This window comes from Prionailurus viverrinus, chromosome B4, assembly GCF_022837055.1.
Source record: "Prionailurus viverrinus isolate Anna chromosome B4, UM_Priviv_1.0, whole genome shotgun sequence".
In the NCBI taxonomy this organism is placed as follows: domain Eukaryota; kingdom Metazoa; phylum Chordata; class Mammalia; order Carnivora; family Felidae; genus Prionailurus; species Prionailurus viverrinus.
The window spans coordinates 79897557-79923315 of record NC_062567.1 but is presented as its reverse complement, the minus strand read 5'-3'; the positions used below and the strand labels follow the sequence as shown (position 1 = coordinate 79923315).

Below are 25759 nucleotides of genomic sequence, written 5' to 3'. Positions count from 1 at the left end.
TCTTTGTGATTTCCTCTTTTTTGTTGTTTTTTGTTTGTTTTATCTTGAAGCAAAAGAAGAGGGCAGCTCATTGATTGAAGCAGTTCCCACTCACAAGGGGGAAAAGGCTGTTTTGTTTTATGTTCATGTTCCTAGAAGAAAGGCCTCCAACCTGGGGGAATTCCATTTTCATCTTAAGATCTGGACACTCACTCTTTGTAGAGCTTGGATAGAAAGAAGCTTGTTTGTTTATTTTTAGTTTGAGAGATAGAATGGGGGAGAGGGACAGAGAGGGAAGGAGAGAGAGAATCTTAAGCAAGTTCCACACCCAGCACAGAGCCCAATGTGGGACTCAATCCCACCAACCTGGGATCATGACTTCAGCTGAAATCAGGAGTTGGACACTCAACTGAAAGAGCCATTCAGGTGTCCCAAAGATTTTATTTTTTTAATTTTTTTTTTAATTTTTTTTTTTCAACGTTTATTTATTTTTGGGACAGAGAGAGACAGAGCATGAACGGGGGAGGGTCAGAGAGAGAGGGAGACACAGAATCGGAAACAGGCTCCAGGCTCTGAGCCATCAGCCCAGAGCCCGACGCGGGGCTTGAACTCACGGACCCTGCGAGATCGTGACCTGGCTGAAGTCGGACGCTTAACCGACTGCGCCACCCAGGCGCCCCAAGATTTTATTTTTAAGTAATCTCTACATCCAGCGTGGGGCTCAAACTCCCAACCCCGAGATAAGAGTCGCATGCTCTTCTGACTGAGCCTGCCATATAGAAACTTAAAGATGGTTTGAAAGTGGAAAAATTACCATTATGGAGACATTTCAACTTCTTTCTTCTCTCAGATGATACATTCCCCTGTAACCTTTTTAGAAACCTAACGAAACCACAACAACAACCAACCAACCGCAATTAAAAGGTCTGCTACAGGGCTGATGTAGTGTCTGGGAGGTAGCCCAGAACTTCTTTAACAGGGATTCTGTGGGACCATGGAGCATGGAATAGAACTTATTCACGTGTTTTCCTTTGTTCGCTTTTTGGTGACTACTAAGAAAAAGTAAAAGCATTTCTTAGGTGCTAGGTCAAGTTCCCATTTGTCCTATGTTGGATGAAGAGGCTAAAGGCCTGTTTGTGCTGCCTACTTCTTGCCCAAATGGTCCGCAGTGAGCCAGAGGAGACTCTTTAGGAAGTTAATGAAAGGAGTTAAGGACAGTCCTGTTTAACAAGCTGAGCAGTCCCCCTCTGTTTTACTTATTTAATGTTTATTTTTGAGAGAGAGACAGAGTGTGAGTGGAGGAGGGGCAGAGAGAGAGGGAGATACAGAATTCGAAGCAAGCTCCAGGCTCCAAACTGTCGGCACAGAGCCCAATGCGGGGCTCGAACTCAGGAACCGTGAGATCATGACCTGAGCTGAAGTCAGACGCTTAACCGACTAAGCCACCCAGGTGCCCCAGTCCCCCTTTGTTTTAGGAACATAGCTTACCTTGTAGTCTGAATTTAGCTTTGGATTGATTTTTTTTTCTTTTTTAATGAGTTGATTCTTTTGAAAATAACCTTTACTGAAGGATCTCTTCCCTTTTCAGTCCTCCCTTATGCCCCAACAGAAAGAGGGGTACTAAATTCTAAAAACAGAGCTCCAGTCCTAGTGAACTCTCACTTAGGCATGTAGTGTTTTGGAATTTGTACAGTACTGTTGCTTCAAATGATTTTTAGCACAATCAGCAATGCAGTAGTTAAAGAAAAAGTGTATCTGGCCTTTTGGCAAAAGGAGGAAAGGTGTGATCTTGCTCCTGGATTAGTTTATGTGTACATGTAATCTTTTTAGTTTGGAAAGTGCTTTCTTTGTAATATCATTGTAATTATGTGAGATTGTATGGTGAGTATTTAACACCAGTTTTATAGATTAGGGAAATGAGGCTTACGTATCTTGTTTTATCTTCAAAATAATGTGCAGAAAAACTAATCTTGTCAAACTCCATAGGTACTTAGTGTAATTGGTTTTCTTTTTTCGAAGGCAGCATTGAACTTTATGTTGCAACTCAGCAATGTTATAGAAAGTAGTTTTTCTTTTGGGGAGAAAAAAAATATCTCTAAACAAAGAAAACAGGCCAGCTATACTATTTACCTTTGTAGTGAGGGATAGTCTTGAATCTCAGACCTGTCTATATGGTTCTAAAGTATATCTTTAAAAATTCCTTTAGTACAGGTATTTAGGTGATAAACTCAGCTTTTGTTTATCTGAAATGTCTTTATTTCACCCCCTTTTTTAAGATTTTTTTCTCACCTAGATATAAAACTCTAGCTTAATAATTATTTTCTCTCAACATTTAGAAGGGAATTTTCCAGTTTTCTAGTTTCCCAATGCTGTTGTTGAGTAGTCTGTTGTTACATTGTAGATATTCTGTCTTCTATGTGCTTTTTCCAGGAACCTTTGAAGTAGTGTGGTGAAAGGCTCCTTCTGCCTGTGGGCTCTGCTAGACTGGAGAGGTTGAAGTGCTTCCAAAAGACTAGGTGCTGGACAGATCTTACCAGCAGGGTTAAGTAGTTGATCAGTTTCCTCATTTGCTTTTCTCAGGGCCACTCAGAACTATTGACAGCTAGATTGGGATGGCCTGGGTACTCAACAACTGCCTCTCTGACCTTTTCTGTGCCTAACCAAGCCAAGCCCTGAAACCCAGATAATGGGAAAGAGCCTCTCCCCAGGGAATGCTATTAAAGCTGTGGATGCAAGAAGCAGAGTTAAATATGCTACTGCCTCCAGACTAGGAACTCTTTCAAAGCTGTGCAGGACCTTTTACAACTTTTTTTTTTTTTTTTAATTTTTTAAATTTATGTCAGACTGTCCTTAGAGGCTAAGATGGAGACACAGAGAGAGAGGATGTGTCACTATAACTCCTTCTTGTTAATACATAGGAAGGAGGAATAACTGTTGCATAAGGTTTTGTGTTTTCTTTACAGAATGCATCCTGTCTTGTTCTTGCTGCTCGGCATGCCAGTGCGTCCCCTACGGTAAGGTTTGGAAAAGAAGACTGAGAATCACTGAGGCAATCTGATCCTGGGATTGAGGGGACAGTAAGCAACCGTTGGTTGCCACCTAGCCTCTCATCATATCCTGAGTTCTCTGAGAGCTGTCCGTTGTTACTATTGTTGTAACTATTATTATTACTACTATTTTAAGAAATAATTTATTCAATAGTATAGCGAGGTGGGATATCAAATATGTTTGCCTAATTTCTTTTTTTAGTTGTGGTAAAATATATATAACAAAAATTTCCATTTTAATGATTTTTAAGCGTATAGGTTAGTGGCATTAAGTACAACTATTACTACTGTCCATCTCCAGAACTTTTGCACCTTCCCAAATTGAAACTATGACCCAATAGTAAACTCCTCATTCCCTCCCTTTCTGCTTAATTCTTTTTCATCTGTGCCGAGTAGTTGGCCAGATTTCCCTGGCCGATAGAGAAAGCCAAATTCTAAAAAGATGTCTTAACATACGTATTTTGTAGGAAATCTAATCAATATTTTGACCATCACTTAGCCTTTCTACTTCTCTTTTTAGAATTTGAAAGACATATTGGCAGATCTGATACCCAAGGAGCAAGCCAGAGTAAAGACCTTCAGGCAGCAACATGGCAAGACAGTAGTGGGTCAAATCACTGTGGACATGGTAAGGATTGTGGGGTTTGGGCTGGAAAAGTAGCTCTGTAATATGCTTCAACGAAAATACCATTCTCTTCACTGACTATTCAGAAGCATTCTGTCCCACACATGGAAATGTTGGAGCTTATGATGTTCATTAGAAATTAGACCGTTCTGGGGTGCCTCAGAACAGTGGCTCAGTCGGTTGAGTGTCTTGACTCTTGATTTTGGCTCAGATCATGATCCTAGGGTCATGGGATCAAACCCCATGTTGGGCTCTGCACTGAGCATGGAGCCTGATTAAGATTCTGTCTTTTTCTTCCTCTCTGCCTCTCCTCTCCCTCTCCCCCGCTCATGCTCATTCTTTCTCTCTTAAAAAAAAAGTTGGGGGGGAGCGCCTGGGTGGCTCAGTCGGTTGAGCGTCCAACTCCGGCTCAGGTCATGATCTCACGGTTCGTGAGTTTGAGCCCCGCACCAGGCTCTGTGCTGACAGCTCAGAGTCTGGAGCCTACTTTGGATTCTGTGTCTCTCTCTCTCTGCCCCTCTCCAGCTCGCACTCTATCTCTTTCTCTCTCAAAAATAAATTTAAAAAAAATCAGACTCTTCTTTTCTATAAACTTAATAGCTTAACCTAATTTACCTGTGAGAGGGATGAATGAAGTTTCTGTTCCTTTTCCCAACCCCTCAGCTTTTGGAGCAAGAGCTCTCTGTTAGAGTTAATGCTGTCCATGGGGTGCCTGGGTGGTTCAGTCGGTTGAGTGTCCAGCTTCAGCTCAGGTCATGATCTCACAGCTCATGAGTTTGAGCCCCACATTGGGCTCTGTGCTGACAGCTCAGAGCCTGAAACCTGCTTCATATTCTGTCTCCATCTCTCTCTCTCTGCCCCTCCCCTGCTTGTGCTCCTGAGTGTGCTCTCTCTCTCTCAAATATAAATTTTTTTTTTTTTTCAACGTTTATTTATTTTTGGGACAGAGAGAGACAGAGCATGAACGGGGGAGGGGCAGAGAGAGAGGGAGACACAGAATCGGAAACAGGCTCCAGGCTCTGAGCCATCAGCCCAGAGCCCGACACGGGGCTCGAACTCACGGACCGTGAGATCTTGACCTGGCTGAAGTCGGACGCTTAACCGACTGCTCCCCATCTCTCTCAAATATAAATAAACATTAAAAAAAATTTAAGGAGGGTGGGGGAGAGGGAAAAGTGGGTGATGGGCATTGAAGAGGGCACTTGTTGGGATAAGCACTGGATGTTGTATGTAAGCCAGTTTGACAAATTATATTAAATAAGTAAATAAACAAACAAAAATTTAAAAGTTACAGTTAATGCCATCCTGACCATCCAATTATACGACAGCTCTAGCAGGCTCTCTAGAGCAACTTTAGGATGGCTTCTCCAGCCCTAAGAGTCTGAGCAGCTCAAATGATAATTCCACAGCAGTGTTTAGCCTTTGGTCTCTATCTCCTTTCCCTGTTATAGAACTCATTCTGTTTACTTTGGTTGGTGAGAACGAGGGAGTAAGAGTAGGTAAAAGAAAAATACAAGAAGAAAAGGAAACAAACAGAGGCAGACACATTAAATAAAGATAGCAATTTTTCGATTTAAGAGTTTCATTTCTAATGTTAGCAGTCTTCCTTGCAAAGTCCCATTCTATAGTATGCTACCTCCTCAGGAATCTTCTTTCCACAGACCAAGTCTTGCAAATCAGAGAATAAATTTCCTCTTTCAGATTCCATGAAGCACTAACAAACTCTAGCTTGAATTATTCTGATTACTGGTTACATCTGTCTTTTTCTTTAGATGTATGGTGGCATGAGAGGCATGAAGGGATTGGTATATGAAACATCAGTTCTTGATCCTGATGAGGTAAGAGACCCTCATGTCAATCAGTAATAATCACTGAGTTTACTGACTATTGTGCACAGCATGGATTAGACCAGTGAGGGTAAGGAAAACAAAATAAAGCATCTGTCTTCATGTTTTGGAAGATGGAAAATAGGTTCATATGGGATAACTGAAGAACAAGTATACCTATTTAATATATCAACGAGTAAAACTAAAAGTACCAAGCAGAATTAAGTTATGTGGAGATCTAAGCTTTAAAAATTCTATTCTAGGGCTGTCTGGGTAGCTCAGTCAGAAGAGTTTCCAACTCAGTCTCACAGTCGTGAGTTCAAGCCCCACATTGGGCATGGAGCCTTTCTAACTTGTTGAAAGATCTGATATGAGTGGGACTAGTTAATTATGTGACTTCTAGGGTAATAAACTTACGATTTGTACCTCTTACTCTTCTCCCTCCAGGGCATCCGTTTCCGAGGTTACAGTATCCCTGAATGCCAGAAACTGCTGCCCAAGGCTAAAGGGGGTGAAGAACCCCTGCCAGAGGGCTTATTTTGGTTGCTGGTAACTGGACAAATCCCAACAGAAGAACAGGTAAAACAGAAGGATGTTAACCCTTCTCATTCTTCTCCTTCTTTGCCTTTCTCTAATCTCAGACACTTAATCCTGATCTGACTCTGGGTGGTATTTTTTAGGGATGTGTAGTGAGGGGAAGGAATCAGATCAGACTTCTGCTGTATAAGTGGATTGGGTTGTATTCTCTTGGATTTTCTTTACTCAGATGTCACTGTCTTTTTATTTCTCTTCTTTTTCCTCGCATAGTGTTCTGACCAGTGTCTCCCTTATCACAGGTGTCTTGGCTTTCAAAAGAGTGGGCAAAGAGGGCAGCTTTACCTTCCCATGTGGTCACCATGCTAGACAACTTTCCCACCAATCTACATCCCATGTCTCAGCTCAGTGCAGCCATTACAGCCCTCAACAGTGAAAGCAACTTTGCCCGAGCATATGCAGAGGGTATCAACCGAACCAAGTACTGGGAGGTAGGAAATTCTGATGCAATGATTGATGTGTGATGGGGATTGAAAGGACTTAAATATGAAGGAAGAAAAAGGAATGTTTAGGAGAATTACTTCTGAGTTACGCCAGAAACTCCTTTAATAAATTTTTATTTAAGCTTGTTTTTTGTTTGTTTGTTTGTTTGTTTGTTTTTTCCAGTCCTTGGGATCGCAAAGGTAAATGGAATATGCTTTGTGTCACCAAGGTTGTTGGTTTGGTTAAGGTCATATACATGTAAAAAAAACTATAGTTCAGGAGGCACTTGGGTGGTGTCTGACTCTTTTTTTTTTTTTTTTTTTTAAATCTTTTTTTTCAACATTTATTTATTTTTGGGACAGAGAGAGACAGAGCATGAACGGGGGAGGGGCAGAGAGAGAGGGAGACACAGAATCGGAAGCAGGCTCCAGGCTCCGAGCCATCAGCCCAGAGCCTGACGCGGGGCTCGAACTCACGGACCGCGAGATCGTGACCTGGCTGAAGTCGGACGCTTAACCGACTGCGCCACCCAGGCGCCCCGGGTGGTGTCTGACTCTTAATCTCAGTTCAGGTCTTGATCTTGGGGTCGTGAGTTCAAATCCCACGTTGGGCTCTGTGCTGGGCATGAAGCCTGCTTAAAACAAAAACGAAAACTACAATTCAGTAATCTTGCTGTAATGGAGAGATTACACAGGGCTGTTGGAACACTGAAAAGGATGTGACTTAATTGCAGGATCCCTGACAAGATTTCAGAGTAGTCTTACCCTAGCCACAAAAAGTCCCTTCTTGTTTTTAACTTCAAATAAGGAGAACCTTGAGAAGTTAGGTGAATGGAAGCTAAGGCAGTTCTAGAGTCTAGGAGGACAGTGCCAATCAGCCACTGTTCTGTACTGTCCCACTCAAGATACCTGTCAGGAGCAGAAGGGTCGTTAGTATCCTGGAAGTAGGATTCAGAAACAGATGCGCTTTATTTTCTGAAAATGAAATGTGACCCTAATAGTTTGAACTAGTTGGAGTATAAGAAGACTGTTGTGCCTTGTCCCAACACATAGTACCTAATTCCTTCCATCCTCTTTCCAATACCCCACAGAGTACTCAGAAAAACCGGGTAAAATACAAGTTATCTGGCTAAGTTTACAGTGGGACATCTCATTTTCTTTTATTTGGAGACAGGTATTATAGGAACAGTTCCTTTTTGCAGAATAGCATGGTCCACTGGTCTGATGCAATTCCCTTGGGGTTTTGGCAAATCCTGCTTCATTTGGTTGGTCAATATTTACTCAATGCCAATTGCGTATAAAGAATTATGTTTGTTATTAGGGGAAAGGGGGAAGGAGAATTTTAAATTAGTCTGGTTAGCATTGAGAAGGAAGGTATAGGAATGATGGAAAATATACACATTCACAAGCACTTAAAACATTTATAAATCCATATATCAGCAAGTTCAGAATGTTGTGTAATCTGAATATATTGCTTTCCATTTTCATGTATGTGTATATATGTATATTTTAATGTTTATTTATTTATTTGGAGAGAGATAGGAAGAGAGAATTCCAAGCAGAATGTCAGCGCAGAGCCCAATGCGGGTCTCAAACTCACGAACCATGAGATCATGATCTGAGCCAAAATCAAGAGTTGGATGCTTAACCAACTGAGCCACCCAGGCACCCCTCCATTTTCTGTTTTAAATGCTTTTCAAGTAATTGTTATTTGTGTGGGTCATCATAACAGAAAAGGTTAAATCAAGACCAGCAGTTCTTCTACTTTAAAACTTATCTTTTAGGGGTGCCTGGGTGGCTCAGTTGATTAAGCATCTGACTCTTGATTTTGACTCAGGTCATGATCTCGCAGTTTTGTGAGTTTGAGCCCCATGTTGGGCTCTGCACTGCCAGCAGGGAGCCTGCTATCAAAAAAATAGCTTGTCTTTTAGAAATTGACTGCTCAGATGTGCCCGTTACTGTTTACAGTGCTGTTGTCTTGACTGTAATGAGAAAGGGAGAAAGTAGCTTCTTCATGCTTTGCAATAGATGCCTATAAGATATTTCTGGTACATCCAAACATGCTTCATTGTTTCATACTGTCCGTTATTGAATCATTAAAATGAATCTTGTATTCCTCTGCTTGCTGTTGCCTCCTTTTCAACATGTAGCCATTGATTGACTGTTCTGCCATAATTTCTTTGAGATTGTCATCTGAGGGTGGCTATCTTGAGGTAAACATGTTATATTTCAGGACTCTGCCAATCTTTGGGAGAATATTTATAAGCAATACTGATATATTTGTCACCCTTAGGATGTGTGTCTGGTAAGTTCACACTGCACAAAAATTAGCACCAGTAACGAGTTTAGTAGAGCTTCATGCTCTTTTGCTGTTGGATCTTGTATCTTTCTCAAAAGTCAGACACACTATTTCTATTCAGTTCTCTGTCTTGGTTAATTTAACCATAGTCTACTTAAGTAGAAATGCACAGCATCATTCAACTGGTTATTTCTGTTTAAAAATTTATGTTGAGGGGCACCTAGGTGGCTCAGTCAGTTAAGCATCCGACTTCAGCTCAGGTCATGATCTCGTGGTTCACAAGTTGAGCCCCGCATAGGCTCTGTGCTGATAGCTTGGAGCCTGGAGCCTACCTCAGATTCTGTGTCTCTCTCTCTCTCTCTCTGCCCCTACCCTGCTCACACTCTGTCTCTCTCTGTCTCTCTCTCTTTCTCTCAAAAATAAAGATTAAAAAAAATTTTTTTTTTTTATTTTTTTTTTAACATTTTATTTATTTTTGAGACAGGGAGAGACAGAGCATGAACAGGGGAGGATCAGAGAGAGAGGGAGACACAGAATCTGAAACAGGCTCCAGGCTCTGAGCCATCAGCACAGAGCCCGACGCGGGGCTCAAACTCATGGACCACGAGATCATGACCTGGGCCGAAGTCTGCCGCTTAACTGACTGAGCCACCCAGGCGCTCCAAAGATTAAAAAATTTATGTTGTTTTTGTATGATCTGAGTTTTTACTAGAACCATCAGTTCATACTATTTTTTTGTTTTTTAACATATACCTCAAGTGGATGATCTACTGCCTGCAACATTTCTTCCGTAACAGAGATAAATAGTATAATCTATTGAATTGAAAAAGTTAGGTCTTTTTCTGAGTGACTTCACTTCATTCATGACCAGGAAATTACTGTGATGCAACCAGCTATTTAACTGTTAAGTAGTCTTAAGATGTTGTATTAGGTAAAATTTGCAAAGTAGTTGACCCATCAAATTTTGCTAGTAATGCCACCTTCTGTAAAGCCTATAAATGGTATACATAGGTTTTGAAGCTTTTATGATAAAATCATCTGAACACCTAATAACTCTTGAAAACATACCAAATAGTGTGCTTAAATGCTTTACATTCATTATCTGATTTAATCCTCAGAACAGCCCTATGAGGTAGATATTATTTGTTACTCTCATTTTACTGAATGGAAAAACTGAGGATTAAAGCTATGAAGTAGCTTACCCCACGTCATGCAGTTAATAAGTGATAAAGACCAGATTCAAACTTGAGTTTGCTTCAGTCTAGGGGCTCTTCACCATAAATACTGGCTCTTTTCTTTTTCTGTGTCATCTCAATAATGATTGATTGCTGGGGCACCTGAGTGGCTCAGTTAAGCGTCCGACTCTTGATTTTAGCTCAGGCCCTGACACCTCGTTCATGAGACTGAGTCCTGAATTGGGCTCTGCACTGAGTGCAGAGCCTGCTTAGGATTCGCCCTCGCCCTCGCCCTCGCCCTCGCCCTCGCCCTCGCCCTCGCCCTCTCCCTCTCCCTCTCCCTCTCCCTCTCCCCCTCCCCCTGCACACCCCTCCCCCACTCCTGCTATCTCTCTCTCTCCCTCTCTCTCTCTCTGTCACTCAAAATAAATAAATAAACTTAAAAAAAAAAAATGATGATGATGATGATTGTTTGCTAACTACCTGACCAGGATTTTACTAGCCATAGAGATGCTGGCTCATGATGATGATGATGGTCATTTTTATAACCTTTATTCCAGATAGTTGTGATGTTGGCATATTTTAACATCTTTTTTCCAAGGCTTTATCAATGAAGAATGTGTTGGTACAAATACCTAAATAGCACCTCAATCTTAGCTTATTAAAGGAAAAATAACAGGAGTTCTCTGTAAGTTTTTGTTTTGTTTTGTTTTGATCTCTTCTTGACTGTACAGCATTGACCACTATAAAAAGCAGGGTAAGGATCCCATATTGTCATGCCTGGTCTGTTACAGGTTGCTTTATAAACTCCATTCTCAGTAGTAGAAGAAGACACCATTCATACTTTCCAAATAGTTTTGCAAGTTAGTATACACACCACAGATAATAGTCTATCTAGCCCAGAATCCTGTTCTTGGCATTCTGCTAATCAGTCCAAGTCTCTTAAAACTGCATATGCTTGATGCAGGCTTCTGGAAGCAACTTACTTCCTTGGGGGAATGTAAATCTGCATGGAAGTATGGTTAATCTAACCTCTTGAGAATTTGCAATTGTTAGCTGAGTGTTTCTTGTTTCAAGTAGCTTTTTAATTTTGGCAGTTTTCTTTTTGTAATACATTTTTTTAATGTTTATTTTTGAGAGAGAGAGAGAGAGAGAGCGAGCAGGGGAGGGGCAGCGAGGGGGAGACAGAGAATCCCAAGCAGGCTCCACACTGTCAGCACAGAGTCTGATGCGGGGTTCGAACTCATGAAACATGAGATCATGACCTGAGCCAAAATCAAGAGTCAGATGCTTAACAAACTGAGCTACCAGGTGCCCCTAATTTTGGCAGTATTCTTATTGAATCTGGTAGCATTTACAAAATTCACTGAATGTGTGTGTGTGCACGTGCATATATTTTAGTTTACTTGATATTTGATACCTGAATAATACATGGCACTATAGAGATTAATTCATTTAGGCTAGTTATTATAGATTTTGCTCTTTGAAGAAAACTACTGAAACCTTATGACTTCCTGCAGGAGCATTTAGCTAGTTAACTTGTATATTAGCACCATGTAACAATATCAACCAATAAGTATTTAGTCCATGCTTTCTATGTCCCTGGAACTGTGGATGAAAGCAGCTTTTTTTTTTTTTTTTAAGTTATTTATTTATTTATTTTTAATTTTTTTTTTTTTAACATTTATTCATTTATGAGAGAGAGCACAAGCAGCGTAGGGGCAGAGAGAGAGGGAAACACAGAATTGAAGCAGGCTCCAGGCTCTGAGCTGTCAGCACAAGCCCGATGCGGGGCTCGAACTCACAAGCTGTGAAATCATGACCTGAGCCAAAGTTGGACGTCCAACCAACTGAGCCACCCAGGCGCCCCTTTAAGTTATTTAAAAAAAGAAAACAAAATACCAAAACCCTGTCTTATCTCTAAGGAACTTAAAATTCCCTTTGAGAAGATAAAATTGACACACAAGAAAGGTGCCCGAATGGCTCAGTTGGTAAAGCATCCAGACTTTTGATTTTGGCTCAGGTCATGATCTCATGGTTTGTGACTTGGAGCTCCTCATCTGCGCTGACAGTGCAGAGCCTGCTTGGGGTTCTCTCTCTCTCTTTCAATGTCTTTCCCCCATGTGCTCTCTCTTTTTCCTCTCTCTCAAAATAAATAAACATTTTTTTGAAATAATACAGAAGAGTTGAGCAAGCTATTAACATCACAAAAAGAGGCAACCAGATTATGTTTCTCTTTCTTTTTTAAGATTTTATTTTTAAGTAATTTCTGTATCCAACATGGGTCTTGAACTTATAACCCCAAGATCAAGAGTGTTATGCTCTACCCAGTGAGCCAGCCAGGCACCCCCTGTGTTTTTTTTTTTTTTTTTTCCTTCTTCTGTGTTTCTCTTAATAAATGAACACAACACTATTTATCAGGTAGTCTTTTTTTTTTTTTTTAGTTTAAATTTCAGTTAGTTAACATGCAGTGTAATACTAGTTTCAGATTACAATATAGTGATTCAACACTTCCATACGTCACCTGGTGCTCATTTGAGTAGTCTTGCTAAAAAAAAAAAAAAAAAAAAAAAAAATTGAACTGGAATCTACTCAAGCCTTTAGATCCATCAGTTTTATACAAAATACAATCGACAGAGGAACATGTTAAATGACATCACAGGTATATAACCAGCGAAATCTAAACTGGGAAATTCTCCAAAAGAAGTGATCCGATTTTCCACAAATAAATTGCGAAGTGAAAAAGGCGGGGGGTACACTACACCTAGGTGGTACGTCCAACTCTTGTTTTCTCTCAGGTCATGATCCCAGCATTGTGGGATCAAGTCCTGTGGTAGTCTCCGTGCTGATCATGGAGCCTGCTTAAGATTTTCTTTCTTTCCCTCCTCCCCCTGTCCCCTACTTGCTCTCTCTCTAAAAAATAAAATATAAAAAAAGATTTTTTTAAAAAAGGAAAGCATGACAGGGAACTTAACATTGATTAAAAGAGACTTCAGGGGCGCCTGGGTGGCTCAGTCGGTTGAGCGTCCGACTTCGGCTCAGGTCACGATCTTGTGGTCCGCGAGTTTGAGCCCCGCATCAGGCTCTGGGCTGATGGCTCAGAGCCTGGAGCCTGCTTCCGATTCTGTGTTTCCCTCTCTCTCTGCCCCTCCCCCGTTCATGCTGTGTCTCTCTCCGTCTCAAAAATAAATAAACATTTAAAAAAAAATTTTTAAAAAAAAGAGACTTCAGAGACAAACAATTGCAACGTGGGTTTTTCTGTCCTGAATCAAACACATGAGGTGGGGGGGCTTTATTATCAGGGAAATTTGAATACTGAGTAGATATTTAATGATATTGAGGATTTATTAATTTTTTTCCCTTTGGGATAATGGTTTTGTGATTTGTTTTTATCAACAGCCTTTATCTTTTAGAGATATATGCTTAAATGTTTACATGTTGGAATATATGTCTGGAATTCATTCAAAATAACTTGGGAGGTGAGAGGAGAAAGTAAGGGTGTAGATGAAACAAGAGTGTCCATGAATTAATAATTGTTTAAGCTGCATGATGCTTATTAGCTGAGCGGGTAACTTTGTGCATGTAACTTTACCTGGCCAAGCCCCAATTTCTTGATTTATAAAATGAGGGATATATTACCTTATGGGACTATTGTGAGGGTAAAAAAAAATGCAAATAATATATCACAGTGCCTGTTAGTAAGTGCTTAAAAATGGAAGCCTTTGTTATTACCTAACAATTGAATGCTACTCTTTGACCCTTAGCATATATGGTGAATTTTCTTTGAAAGATGGAACAGAATTAATTTCTAAAACCTAGTATCTTAGCACATTCATTGAGTGCAAAGTCAGGTAGTGGGAAAGATCATGGTTAAACATAAAAGCGTTCAAAATCTGACTTTGGCATTTAACTGAATGCTCTGAGCTTGTTTACTCACCTATAAAATGGAGGTCATTACGTACTTGGTAGAGTGGCAAAAATTAGAAATAACATTTTGTTTTGTTTTGTTTTAGAGTGTGTGTGAGTGGGGGAGAGGGGTAGAGAGAGAGAATCTCAAGCAGTCTCCATACTTGGCGAGGAGCCTGATTTGGGACTTGATCCCATGACCCTGGGACCATGACCTGAGCTGAAATCAAGTCAGATGCTTAACTGATTTTGCCACCCACGCACCCCAAAAATGTTTTAACATACACAAGATATTATGTGTAAATCACTTAGTGCAGAGCCTGGGTCATAAAAGTTATTTAGTTAAATGGTTATTGTTGTTAACCTCCATATATAACCACTGAGCATCAACCAAATAGCCCAATCCATGGACGACAAACAGCATCCTTGCCTAATTCTTCTTTGTTGATAAATCTTTTTCTTTCTTTTTTTTTCTCTCCATTTTCCTCTTATCAGTTGATTTATGAAGATTGTATGGATCTTATCGCAAAGCTACCTTGTGTTGCAGCAAAGATCTACCGGAATCTCTATCGGGAGGGCAGCAGTATCGGGGCCATTGACTCTAAGCTGGACTGGTCCCATAATTTCACCAACATGTTAGGCTATACTGATGCTCAGTTCACTGAGCTCATGCGCTTGTACCTCACCATCCACAGGTAAGCTAGACCCAGCAACCATAGCTCCTTGCCTGGATTGGTAGAAAATTTTAAGAAAAGCTCCTGAACAATCTCTTCTGGGAACAGGCAGTAGGCAACAAGGAAATGGAAACATGGCACACAAGACAAGAGAGGAATCTAGTAAAGGAAATCCAGAGGTATGGGGAAATAATCATAACCTTTCTAAGAACAAAGTAATGTTTCTAAGAAGCTAGGGAAAAGTACTAATTGCTCACAGTAGGTGATCTTTCAGCTTTCCAGGAGCTCCCTCTTCTGGCCATTCCTATTAAAGCTGGAGTGAGCGTCCAGGAGCTTGGCACATAGACAGGCATCATCAACCAGTAACCTCTCCAGCCCTGTGGATTAGTGAACAAAGGCTGGTAACGAGATTGGGACATCTCTTACAAGAGCTTATGTATAACTGGCCATAGGCTAGTGTGAGCCCGTAACTAGGCTAGCATGTGATAAGAGAACAGCAAGGTCTATGTTTTCATAGTCTACCCCTTTTTCTCCTCTCTTGGCCTTGATTCTCCTTTCTTACTTCCCCACAGTGACCATGAGGGAGGCAATGTAAGTGCCCATACCAGCCACTTGGTGGGCAGTGCCCTTTCAGACCCCTACCTGTCCTTTGCAGCAGCCATGAACGGGCTAGCAGGGCCCCTACATGGTTTGGCAAATCAGGTAAGACTATTCCTTTTCTTTTCCTGCTTCATGTTTTTCTTATTCTCATGCTTTTCTTCTGATCTTGCCTTTCCCTCCTAGCATATGTGTTGACACTATCTTATTCCCCAAACCTTACCCATAGGAAGTACTTGTTTGGCTGACACAACTACAAAAAGAAGTTGGCAAAGATGTGTCAGATGAGAAGTTACGAGACTACATATGGAACACACTCAACTCAGGACGGGTAAGCAGAGATGCTTAGCAACTAGGAAAGAAGCCAAGACCCAAGTTGTGCAATTTAGAAGAATTAAAGAGAATAGAATGAGAGAGGTCCCTGTGTTAGAGAAGGAAATTCTCTCCCTGCCCCATCCTCTGTTTGTCTAGCCTGAAGAATTTAGAAAAGAAGAATTTCTACTTGAGAATACAGCTGGCTTTCTTACCCTCCCTCTTTACAGGTTGTCCCAGGCTATGGCCATGCAGTACTAAGGAAGACTGATCCACGATATACCTGTCAGCGAGAGTTTGCTCTTAAACACCTGCCTCATGACTCCATGTTTAAGCTTGTTGCTCAGCTGTACAAGATTGTGCCCAATGTCCTGTTAGAGCAGGGCAAGGCCAAAAATCCTTGGCCCAATGTAGATGCTCACAGTGGTGTGCTGCTCCAGGTGAGTCTTCCCTTCCCTGCTCTCCCTTTAATTTGTGCCAAACCCTAATGTTCTCTGCCATGCAAAAAATCAACTTCCTAGTCAGAGCAACTCATACCTCCTTCTTTACCCTTTTGATAAAGTTGCCTGTGGCAGAGGGCAGGTACAGGCAGAAGGAAAGGGGTGCTGTCTTTTCAAAATCCCAATTACTGTACTTTTCCTGGTGCATTTCTTTATTTTCTTAAAGTTTTTCTTAATGTTTGTTTATTTTTGAAAAAGAGAGCAAGCGAGCCAGGGAGGGGCAGAGAGAGAGGGAGACAGGATCGGAAGCGGGCTCTGCAGAGAAGCTGATGTGGGACTCGAACTTACAACTGTGAGATTGTGACCTGAGCTGAAACCAAGAGTTGGATGCTTAACTGACTGAGCCACCTGGACATCCCTCCTAGTGTCATTTCTATTTGAGGCTGACTCAGTTAAGGTCTCTGCCCCTGGACTTATGCATGCTATTACCTCAGCGCCTTTAACAAAACTTTTTTCTCTTTTATCTTACAGTACTACGGCATGACAGAGATGAATTACTACACAGTCCTGTTTGGGGTGTCACGGGCACTGGGGGTACTGGCACAGCTCATTTGGAGCCGAGCCCTAGGCTTCCCACTAGAGAGGCCCAAGTCAATGAGCACGGATGGTCTGATGAAGTTTGTGGACTCTAAGTCAGGGTAAAACTGGAGACTGGGGGGAAGCTAACTACCAGAAAGTGAGGGAGCTTTAAAAAAAAGTATAATTTTGTTTTGTTTCAGGGGGCTTTTTAAGATTTAAGATTAAATTGTATCTGAGGCACTGATAATAAGTTTGAAGTTAAAATAGAAATTAAGACTTTAAAAGATAAAAAGTAACCCCTTCTTCCCTAATCAGTTCCTTTTTCCTGCCTGGTGAGTTGCCCATCAACTGTAGGGTGACCAGGACTAATGCATGTGGTATGGGTTAGGTTTGGGTCCCCCCTCCCACCACCACCACCACCACCACCTCTAGAGTGAGAATCTGACTCTTCTTTACCTGGGTCAAAGCTGGTTGCAGAGAATCTGCAGTGACTTTAGAGCTTTTGGTTCTACTCAGCCCAGCCCTCCATAGGCCAGCAAATCGGGACTCTGCCCCTTCTGTTCCCATAGGAATCATGTTGGATTATCAGTTCTGTGAAGCCTCATTGCTCTCTCCCATGCACACAGACACTTCCTAGCAAGACCTGTTGGGTTAGGCAGACCTCTTTGGCATTTTTTTTTATGCTACTAGGTGACCATAAAGGCCATGGCATTTGTTGTGACTGGCACCCAATGTTTGATTTTTCTCTTTTAAAATTATCCTATGAAAATTAAGATCTGGGAGTATTCTCTTACTCACTGCTTTAATATTCCCCTCCTTCCAGATTTTCTATACCTGCTGTACCTCAAGCTGAGGGTGCTGTGGACTCCCCCCACCCTTCCCCCCCTGCCCCTTACTAGAGGTCTTTACTAGGCCTCTTCCAGCAGGTTGTATATGCCACTGTCTAAGCTGTGGTCCTTCCCAGTCATTTGGCTTTGTCAGTGCTTAACATGTACTAAACTTTTTAGTCCTGTGGAACACAAGCCACTACCCTTTGATCTTTTTCTTCTACTTTATTTTAATATGCTATGGGCCATTGAATAAGGACTTGGGAATGACCAGCATACTATCTTCATAGTCTGGTTCCAGGGATATGGGTACTTCTTAGCAGGGAAATTATTTAAGATTGGATGTGGTTTCCTTTGACTATCAGGTCTTGGGGCTACAAAAGTAATAGGCCTCCCTCTTCCCCTGCTACAAGAAAATATCCCTTTATTTATCAAGATCCTTATCTGGCCCCTTCCTCAAGAGCTCACAGTACAGTATTTTTTAGAAGCCCCATTTGCACAGGTTTCAGTGACTCAGAATGCTCTACTGCCTTTTCTTTAAGAAAGGATTGAAATACACTCCTACAGTGCCCCCTTCCTTCCTCGCAACTCCTGCCTGTGTTTGTGTGGAACCCTAATCCCCAGAACCACGCTGAGATGGACACATTGTCTGTAAACCCCTGGGTAACTGTCAAGTCATGATCCAGACTTCAGGTTGTTCTGTATAAAATGCAAAATAAATGTTTTTATTAACAATGCTTGAGCCTGCTATTAAATAAGACCTGGAAGAATCTCTGTTATAAAGTAAGGAATCTGGCTAGCAAGATCCTGGACTAAGTGTGTTCTAAGTTGTCCTGTGCATCCCTTTATCTTTAGGTGGTTTTGACATTTATTTACCCTAATAAGACAGGATACCTGAAATTTCCAAAGGAGATTTCTGTTTTTCCTCAAGATTAGAAGTCCTTCTTAATTTTGTTGTAAGAGAAAACACTCAAGGACCGTAGCTGAGACCTCAAAACTGCTTATGCGACTAATCCAAGGAAACTAGTCCAGCCCATTGGGCGAAAGGAACATACCATACCAAGGGCAAATAGAGGAGGACTGCTGGCTCTGGACCTGAGCCTCTAGAGGGCTCTGGTATTGTGTGGAATGCCTATTCTTTGCAGGGACCTTAAGGAGGTCCTCAAAATAAGCGGTCCTGAGGACATCAGCTGTATGGTAGATGTGAGACCAGATTATTCTGTTCTGAGACTCCTGCAACTGACCTTCTGAAAAAGTCTATAAATAGGCAAGGGAGTGGGTACTGGGTCCTGGCTTGTAGAATGTGCTACTATAGTTAGCAGGGACACTATGTCCAAGAGGCCTTCTTGCACCTTTACTCCCCTGAGGAAGGAAGCCATGACTTTCTTCTACTATGCTATATCCACACTGTTCCCCCAAGAAACGATATAAAAAAGCCAAATTCACACTGTCACAATTAATTTATTGAAATTTTATAAAAACTCAGGCCAAGTAGAAGAATAAGGTACAACCCAAGAGTACAATTCTCTTCAGTGCTTTTTTTCTCCTTGCCCCTGTGGCACTGATGTTAAGACAGCCTCGTGCTCTCCACTAACCAGGCAGCATGGAAATATTTTTAAAAGTGAGATCATATGGATTTCAATCTGGGGCCAGATCTCAGGCATTTCCTGAAGCATCTTAGGTGGGCAACAATTATTGACCACCCAGTACCTCTGTCAGAGGAAAAAGCTTGGTTTATACAATCCTTAGAAAAGTTGCTATCTTACTCTGGTCAGACACTAAGGTATGTTGACAGGGTCCAAAAAGAACCACACAGTCCTGAATATAATTCACTATGAGAAGACTGCAGACATCAGGCATATGGGGCTCTCAAGATGAGCCTGACCATCCCCTAGGCATGTCTTCTTTCTGTACCCCCCTACCTTTGTGCCCCAGCATTTGTAGCCAGCTTAGAGCCCAATTTCTGGGGAATTGAGAAGGAAAACATTATAAACACAGACTCTTCTCTTAGATTGGATCAGGAGCCAAATGAAATAAATAAGAGAATTGGATTGGGAGGGAGAGTAGAGGAGAGGCCAAGAACAATCCTTTGCCTCAAGTCTGGTGCACCTCATGGAACATCAGTTCACGGGGGATGGCTGTTTCTGGACCAAACTTGGTGGCTGCCCGACGCTCGAAGGCAGCAACATTCTGTTTGACAACCTCATCAAAAAACATGGTGGCCAGCTGGGAGTGCAGCAGAGAACGAAATTCAAAGGAAATCTGGGAATGGGTAAGAGACAGTCAGAAACTATTCAAGACCATGTTGGATAGTCCCTGGCCAAATGCAAGGATACTATTCAGTGCCTTTTCTTCCCCTCCCCCTCTAGTTCTTAGATCCTTTCAAAAGCCCTTACTTAACGACTGAGCACAGAGTATGTTTGATGTAAGCTCAGACCTATGGAAAAGTGTCACTGACTTAGGAAATGCTAAGTGCTAGCTATACTTGATAACTGTCATTGTACCTCCACTCTGCTCCCACAACCCTATGCTACACAGCCTCCTGACTCACCGAAAAGTCCACAGTGCAAGTTCGTGGGTAGGCAGGAATACCTGGACTGAATCGCCAAATGGTCTCTAAGTGGTTGAAGAGCTTGCCATCAGTGCAAACAGCCTAAAAGGACAGTCGGGTAGTTAAACAATATTAAAATGGAATAAAACCTATACTAGGTATAGGAGCCTATAAGAAAGAAATGAAAGATATTTTCCTTCCAATGTTTTATTAGGGAAGTATTTGACACATGGAGATAAAATCATTACAAAGAGGGCCAAAATAGCCCTTAAATGTAAAAATGCTAGAGAACACAAAAATTTTGCTGATTAATCCCTCCTCCCAGCGCCTCACCTTGACCATGTGAGGTTTGACCATGGAAACAGCAGACGTGTAACGTTCCACAATAGGTGGAAACCCAACCTCTAACTGGGCCTTCAGGTGACCTTTGCGGCTAGATACCACCAAAGACTTCTTACACCAGGGCACAAACTCACGATACTCCTGGACATTGGACACCACTTCGTACATCTCCTGCATTGAGTACCTAGGAGAAGGAATCACAGAGAGAGGCCAAGGAACTGCCAGCTGGGTCAAGTTCCTCCCTGCCCTGGGTACCTTCCCCCCAGTACCTTTGCCCACTAACTATTCATCATCAGGAACTAGAGATCCCAAAACCTGGATTTATGACTTCCCAAAAGCAAACAAATTTCCATGATGTTAACGTTACCTTATATTTTGTAGTTCACAGAACCCTATTGCATTTACTATCTATTTTGATCTTAAGAGGGACTATCTAGAGGCACCAAGGTGGTGCAGTAAGCTAAGCGTCCGACTCTTGATCTTGGTTCAGGTCATGATCTCAGTTTGTGGGTTCGAGCCCCACATCAAACTCTGCACTGATGACGCAAAGCCTGCTTGGGATTCTGTCTCTCCCCTCTACCCCTCCCTAGCTTGTTCTGTTCTCAAAATAAATCTTAAAAATTAAAAAAAAAAAAAAAAGACTAGGGGGAACACTCGCTTTTTACTGGTGATCCCACAAGAACTCAGATCCTAGTTCTGTAACTTTCTAACAAAGTAGCCCTAGGTACAGATCGAGCCCAGGGAAGAGAATCCTGCTTGGGATTCTCTCTGCCCCTCCTCCATTCGCGCTCTCGCTGGCTTTCTCTCAAAATAAAAAAACTTTTTAAGTTAAAAAAATAATAAAAGGTCAGCAGAGAAATAATACCCTGTTGTCTTATATTGCCCAGTTCTAGTCACATTTCACTTAATGGACATGCCCAGCAACCAAGAAGGGGGAAATGAAAGTTGGAAGGCTGGGAGGGAAGGATAAATGATTAGTAATAATAGCTGGGGAGAGGGATGGCCAGGGATGAATCTTGTCCACTACTGCTACCCTTACATTCTAGCCTAGGTTTGATCATTTGTTTGGAGGGGAAGGCAATGTGGAGGGATGCTGGACAGGGGAGGATGCTCACCCCATGATCCTACGCTCCGAGTAAGCTTTTCGCTTGTTAGTGAAGGGGGCAGCAAAGCCCATGAAGGAACGCCTGGGAGGTAAGCCAGCCTCAGCCACCAAGACCTGGGCAGCCCGGGGCAAGAAGAGGCTGCAGGACATCAGAAATCTAAGGATAAAAGGAAAGGGGCGACAACGTCATGATTCTTTGTGTTCCTCAACCATTCCCAGGTGAAGGGGAAGTGTGGTGCATCCCAGAGGAAGGTCGTCCAGACAAGTTTTTCCCCCAGCACCTGATGCAGCCCGCCAGGCACCCTGGCCAGGCAGTCACGAGTGCGAAAGGTCGAGGGCGGTTGAGGACAGTGCCGAGAGAGGAGATGGGAAAAAGTGGGGTGCGTGCGAAGCGCAGTTGCCTTTAAGCGTGGGCTATGCTACTGCTAAAAGCTACGACTCTCACAAAGTATCATAGTATCATAGTCTCCGGGGCCTCACCAAGCCCGGTGTTGCCAGGGCGCGAGCGAGAGGCAAGCAGTGATTGGGAACCCGCCCCGGGGACTCCCCTTTGCGAATAACTTGCAAAAACCTTCCCCAAAGTTCTACATTAGACTCCTAGGTGGACCGCTGCCGCGCCACCCGACGCCAGGCCTGCATCCCAGAAGCGCAACCCTCCAAGGTGCAAATTCGGGGCCCTACAAGACCCTCTTTACACCCGCGCAGACGCCCTCACCTCCCTCTCACCTCATTGGTCGCGGCCGTCGCGGAGGGCCGGGGGGCGGAGCCGGGAGCGCGCCTGGGAGGAGCGCGAAGCCGCAGCAGCGCTGGGCCGCCGCGCGCGTCCCGGCTGGGAGCCGCCGCGCGCCCGCCGAGGCCATGCGCGCGACCCTCCCTTATTTTCTCAGCTCTGACAACCGCTGCGCCTTCCTCGCTCGGGAGGAAAAGCGGCAGGAAGGGGCCGCCGGGCGGGTTCAGGGTCCCCGAGCGCAGGAGCTGCCCGGGGCTGCGGCTCCTCTCGCCCCTGCTCCCGCCCGGGCGGCCGGGTAGGCTAGAACTGAAGCCGCGACCGCTGCTCCCGCAGCTCCCAGTACCCTCACGTCACGCCGTTGCCATGACTCGGAACCGGGAGAGGGAGGAAGGAAGGGGACAACGCGGCCTTTCGGGAGATGTAGTTTCACACCTCTAGCGAGAAAGGGCGCAGGGATAAGTGTTTGAGAAGCTGCAGAGATGTCCAGGAGGAACGAGGTCATCCGGCAAACTACTTGGCGAGTCTGTCTGTGGTCACGGAACTGATAATACATAAGCACAGAAGCGACTTCGTGGGCGTGTCGATGGCAGATATGTTGATCTTCTGAACATCTCTTTTAGAGCCTTTATTATAGTCTTTCTTGTTCGTAGTTAGAAGTCCTATTCATCTTTGTAGCCGCTAGTGCCTAGTACTATGCTGTACATCTTTGAGAAAGGAAATTAATCTTCCAAGCCCTGGGCTAAGACTTTGTATAATTTTCTCTTTTAATATTTATAGGAAGAAGTCAGGGTTGAAAGAACCAGACTTAATTTTAGGGGAGAAAAACGCCTTTGTCTGGAAGTGTGCACGTGATGAAGGATGAGGCTTCATGGGTAGGCACGCAGGCAAAGAAATGTCACTATACTGCTATATATACTATACAGTAGGGGGGAAATGCTCTTGATAAAAGTGGGAAGAACAAAAGGAAAATTAAAAAAAGAGAGTGGATCTAAGTGGGTATAAAAGCCATTGAAATTCTCCCACGGTGTTGTAGAGGAATGGTGTTTTAAGAATGGTGGTGCCTGGAGCACCTGGGTGACTCAGTCCGTTAAGCATCCTACTCTTGATTTCGCTCAGGTCAGGATCTCACCGTTGGTGAGATGGTTCCTGAGATGGATTCTGGTGTCGAACTCCACGTCAGGCTCTGCTCTGACAATGCGGAGCCTGCTTGGGATTCCCTCTCTCTCTCAAAGTAAAAAAAAAAAAAAAAAAAAAAAAAAAAAAAAGAATGGTGGTGCCTGCTGTTGCATTTAGAGATATTTTTGCTATTACACTGCAAGCCCTTCCTCTGCTTTTGTTCTAAATCTTTGGTCACATTTCCAAATTCAGGAAAACTTTGTGTGAAAGGGAGAAGAAGGATAAAGTAATTAAAGACTGTGTTGCCTTTGGGGTCTAATTGGTGTGGAAGAGAAACATCTTGCCTAGAAACAGGGGCCTGGAAACAGATATAATTCCTCCATCTCCCTCATCTTTCTTGAAAGGAGCATTAATTGGCATTAATTTTAGGACTTCCACTGGATATTGATTGATTTAAAATTTTTTTAGATTTTATTTTTTTATTTTTTAACGTTTATTTTTGAGAGACAGAGCATGAGCAGGGGAGAAGTAGAGAGAGAGGGAGACACAGAATCTGAAGCAGGCTCCAGGCTCCGAGCTGTCAGCACAGAGCCTGACGCGGGGCTTGAGCCCACGAACCGTGAGAACATGACCCGAGCCGAAATCGGTCGCTTAACCTACTGAGCCACCCAGGCACCCCTAAGATCTTATTTTTTAAAGTAATCTCTGTACCCAATATCAGGCTCAAACTTACAACCTGAAATCAAGAGTCACATGCTCTACCAACTGAGCTAGTCAGGTGCTCTGGGTTGCTTTAAATTTTGAGCCCATTTTATTTGGATCTCAAGGAACAGGAGCCATCCCTTGAACCCTGGCTTTCATTTAACATTTTATAAGGAAGGTATTTTAATCTTCATTTTATATTATATATACATGAAGCCCAAAATTGGTGAATGATCTTGCCTCTTTTTCTCTTCTAACATTTCTTTTACCCTCAGCACCCCTGCCCCCACCACCAGGATACAGTGTCTCCTTGCAGTTCAAAGATGATAATCTGGAGCCACTTTCAGATGGCCATGTGACCTTCAGGGACAGATTTACTCTTTCCAGCCCTGCTTCCTTGTCCCGACCCACTCCCTCTGACTAAGGACTTACACATGTGAGACAGCTGCATAGAGTGAGGAGAAAGGATCTGGCTTGGTAAAAGACAGAAATTAACCCGGATACATGACTGAACTGTGACCTCATTAACACTATTCTTTTAGAGTTAACTGCCACAGAATCCCCAAGGTACAATAGGCCTGCCAAGTCAATTTGCTTATTGTCCCCCTACTAATTAGATTAGCTAATTACTGCCATTTAAACTTTTCCTAGTTCATTCTTTGTACTTGAACAACCAATTTCCTGCCATTTCCCTGTCATTCTACATTGATAACTTCCTTCAAGTACTAACTCAAAACACACCTCCTCTAAGAAGACCCTCTTTTGACTGAACCCATCCCTGAACATTACTCCAAACACATAATGCCATGTAAAATAGCGTGTATCCTATATTCTCTAGTTGTTTCATATGTATATGTATGTTCTTCTAAGTTCCACAAAAATAGACACCTCTATGTTTTACTTCCAAACCAGTTAGTATGGGGCTGTACTATGTATTCAACAATGGTTGAGTCCTCAATCAGCATTTGTTAAAAGAATGAAAACTGAGGCTTAAAAACAGGCAGGTATCTGCGTAGAGTTACCCAAATGTGAATTCAGTAGTTGGATCACAGGACTGTCTTCATAGAAGGGCTTTGTATCTCCCTGAAATTTGGACGTATCTGTGTTACCTACATCATATCCCTTTTTTTCCCTACTGGGAAATCCTCTTTCTCTGCTCTGAATAATATTAAAAATAACTCTTGTAGCCCTTCCTCCTCCTTCCAGCTGCTCAGAGAACCCGGCTGGCAACCTCCCTTGTTCACCTCTACTCGCACGCCAGAACCAGGCACGTGACCCCAGCTCAACCCCTGACTCCAATTCCTCAGGTTACCAAGAGCTATTTCAGGCAATAGAGGCCACATAGTCCCCTCCTCCCATCCTCTGGGTCATATCCTAGCTTAGCCCTTCCTGGAAGGGTCTAATAGTCAAGTCAATATGTCCCAACACACATACCCATCCGATCTCCAGCTACTTTCAGTTTCTATTGCTTCAGCCTCATCTTTCTCCTCCTCATCAAAGGTCAAGTGCCTAGGAGTGCCTGGGAGGCTCAGTCAGTTAAGCATCTGACTCTTGATTTCAGCTCAGGTCATGATCTCACAGTCTGTGAGATCAAGCCCTGCATAGGGCTCTGTGCTGACAGTGCAGAGGGTCTGCTTGGGATTCTCTCTCCCTCGCTCTCTGCAACTTCCCTGCTCACTCTCTCTCTCTCTCAAAATAAATAAACTTTTTAAAAAATGTTAAGTGCCTGTTCCTGCTCTGTTAGAGCTACAAAGAATAATGTATACCCTTGCCTTTAGAGAGCTTCAAATCTTTTTTCATAGAAAACCAAACAAACCCAAAGCAATATACAGTCCTGTGTTGGCTTTGGCTAAGAAGGAGTTTAAAATCTATTCTGAAATGTTGGACACTTGTATGTCAAAGGTAAAAGGT

The 25759-nt window shown here is 42.8% G+C and overlaps 2 protein-coding genes across 4 annotated transcripts in view; one reads left to right on the top strand and one right to left on the bottom strand.

Moving 5' to 3' along the window:
* Window positions 1-18039, top strand: part of CS (citrate synthase) — a 33769-nt gene extending 15730 nt beyond the window's left edge. For all 3 annotated transcript variants that reach the window (XM_047866599.1, XM_047866601.1, XM_047866600.1), the window contains exons 2-11: window positions 2943-2993; window positions 3547-3654; window positions 5424-5489; window positions 5925-6056; window positions 6314-6502; window positions 14369-14568; window positions 15120-15249; window positions 15374-15475; window positions 15687-15896; window positions 16428-18039. In XM_047866599.1, coding sequence (XP_047722555.1) covers window positions 2943-2993; window positions 3547-3654; window positions 5424-5489; window positions 5925-6056; window positions 6314-6502; window positions 14369-14568; window positions 15120-15249; window positions 15374-15475; window positions 15687-15896; window positions 16428-16598 — 1359 coding nt within the window. In that variant the 3' untranslated portion in view covers window positions 16599-18039. The remainder of the gene's footprint in view (window positions 1-2942; window positions 2994-3546; window positions 3655-5423; window positions 5490-5924; window positions 6057-6313; window positions 6503-14368; window positions 14569-15119; window positions 15250-15373; window positions 15476-15686; window positions 15897-16427) is intronic.
* Window positions 18040-18743: 704 nt separating this feature from the next.
* On the bottom strand, window positions 18744-22408 carry COQ10A (coenzyme Q10A). Its single transcript, XM_047868623.1, has 5 exons — window positions 22027-22408; window positions 21311-21457; window positions 20187-20379; window positions 19854-19955; window positions 18744-19564 (listed from the first exon to the last, which is right to left on the bottom strand). Exons 1-5 carry the CDS (start codon window positions 22158-22160, stop codon window positions 19397-19399), a joined length of 744 nt encoding a protein of 247 aa, XP_047724579.1. The 5' UTR covers window positions 22161-22408; the 3' UTR covers window positions 18744-19396.
* Window positions 22409-25759: the final 3351 nt, after the last annotated feature.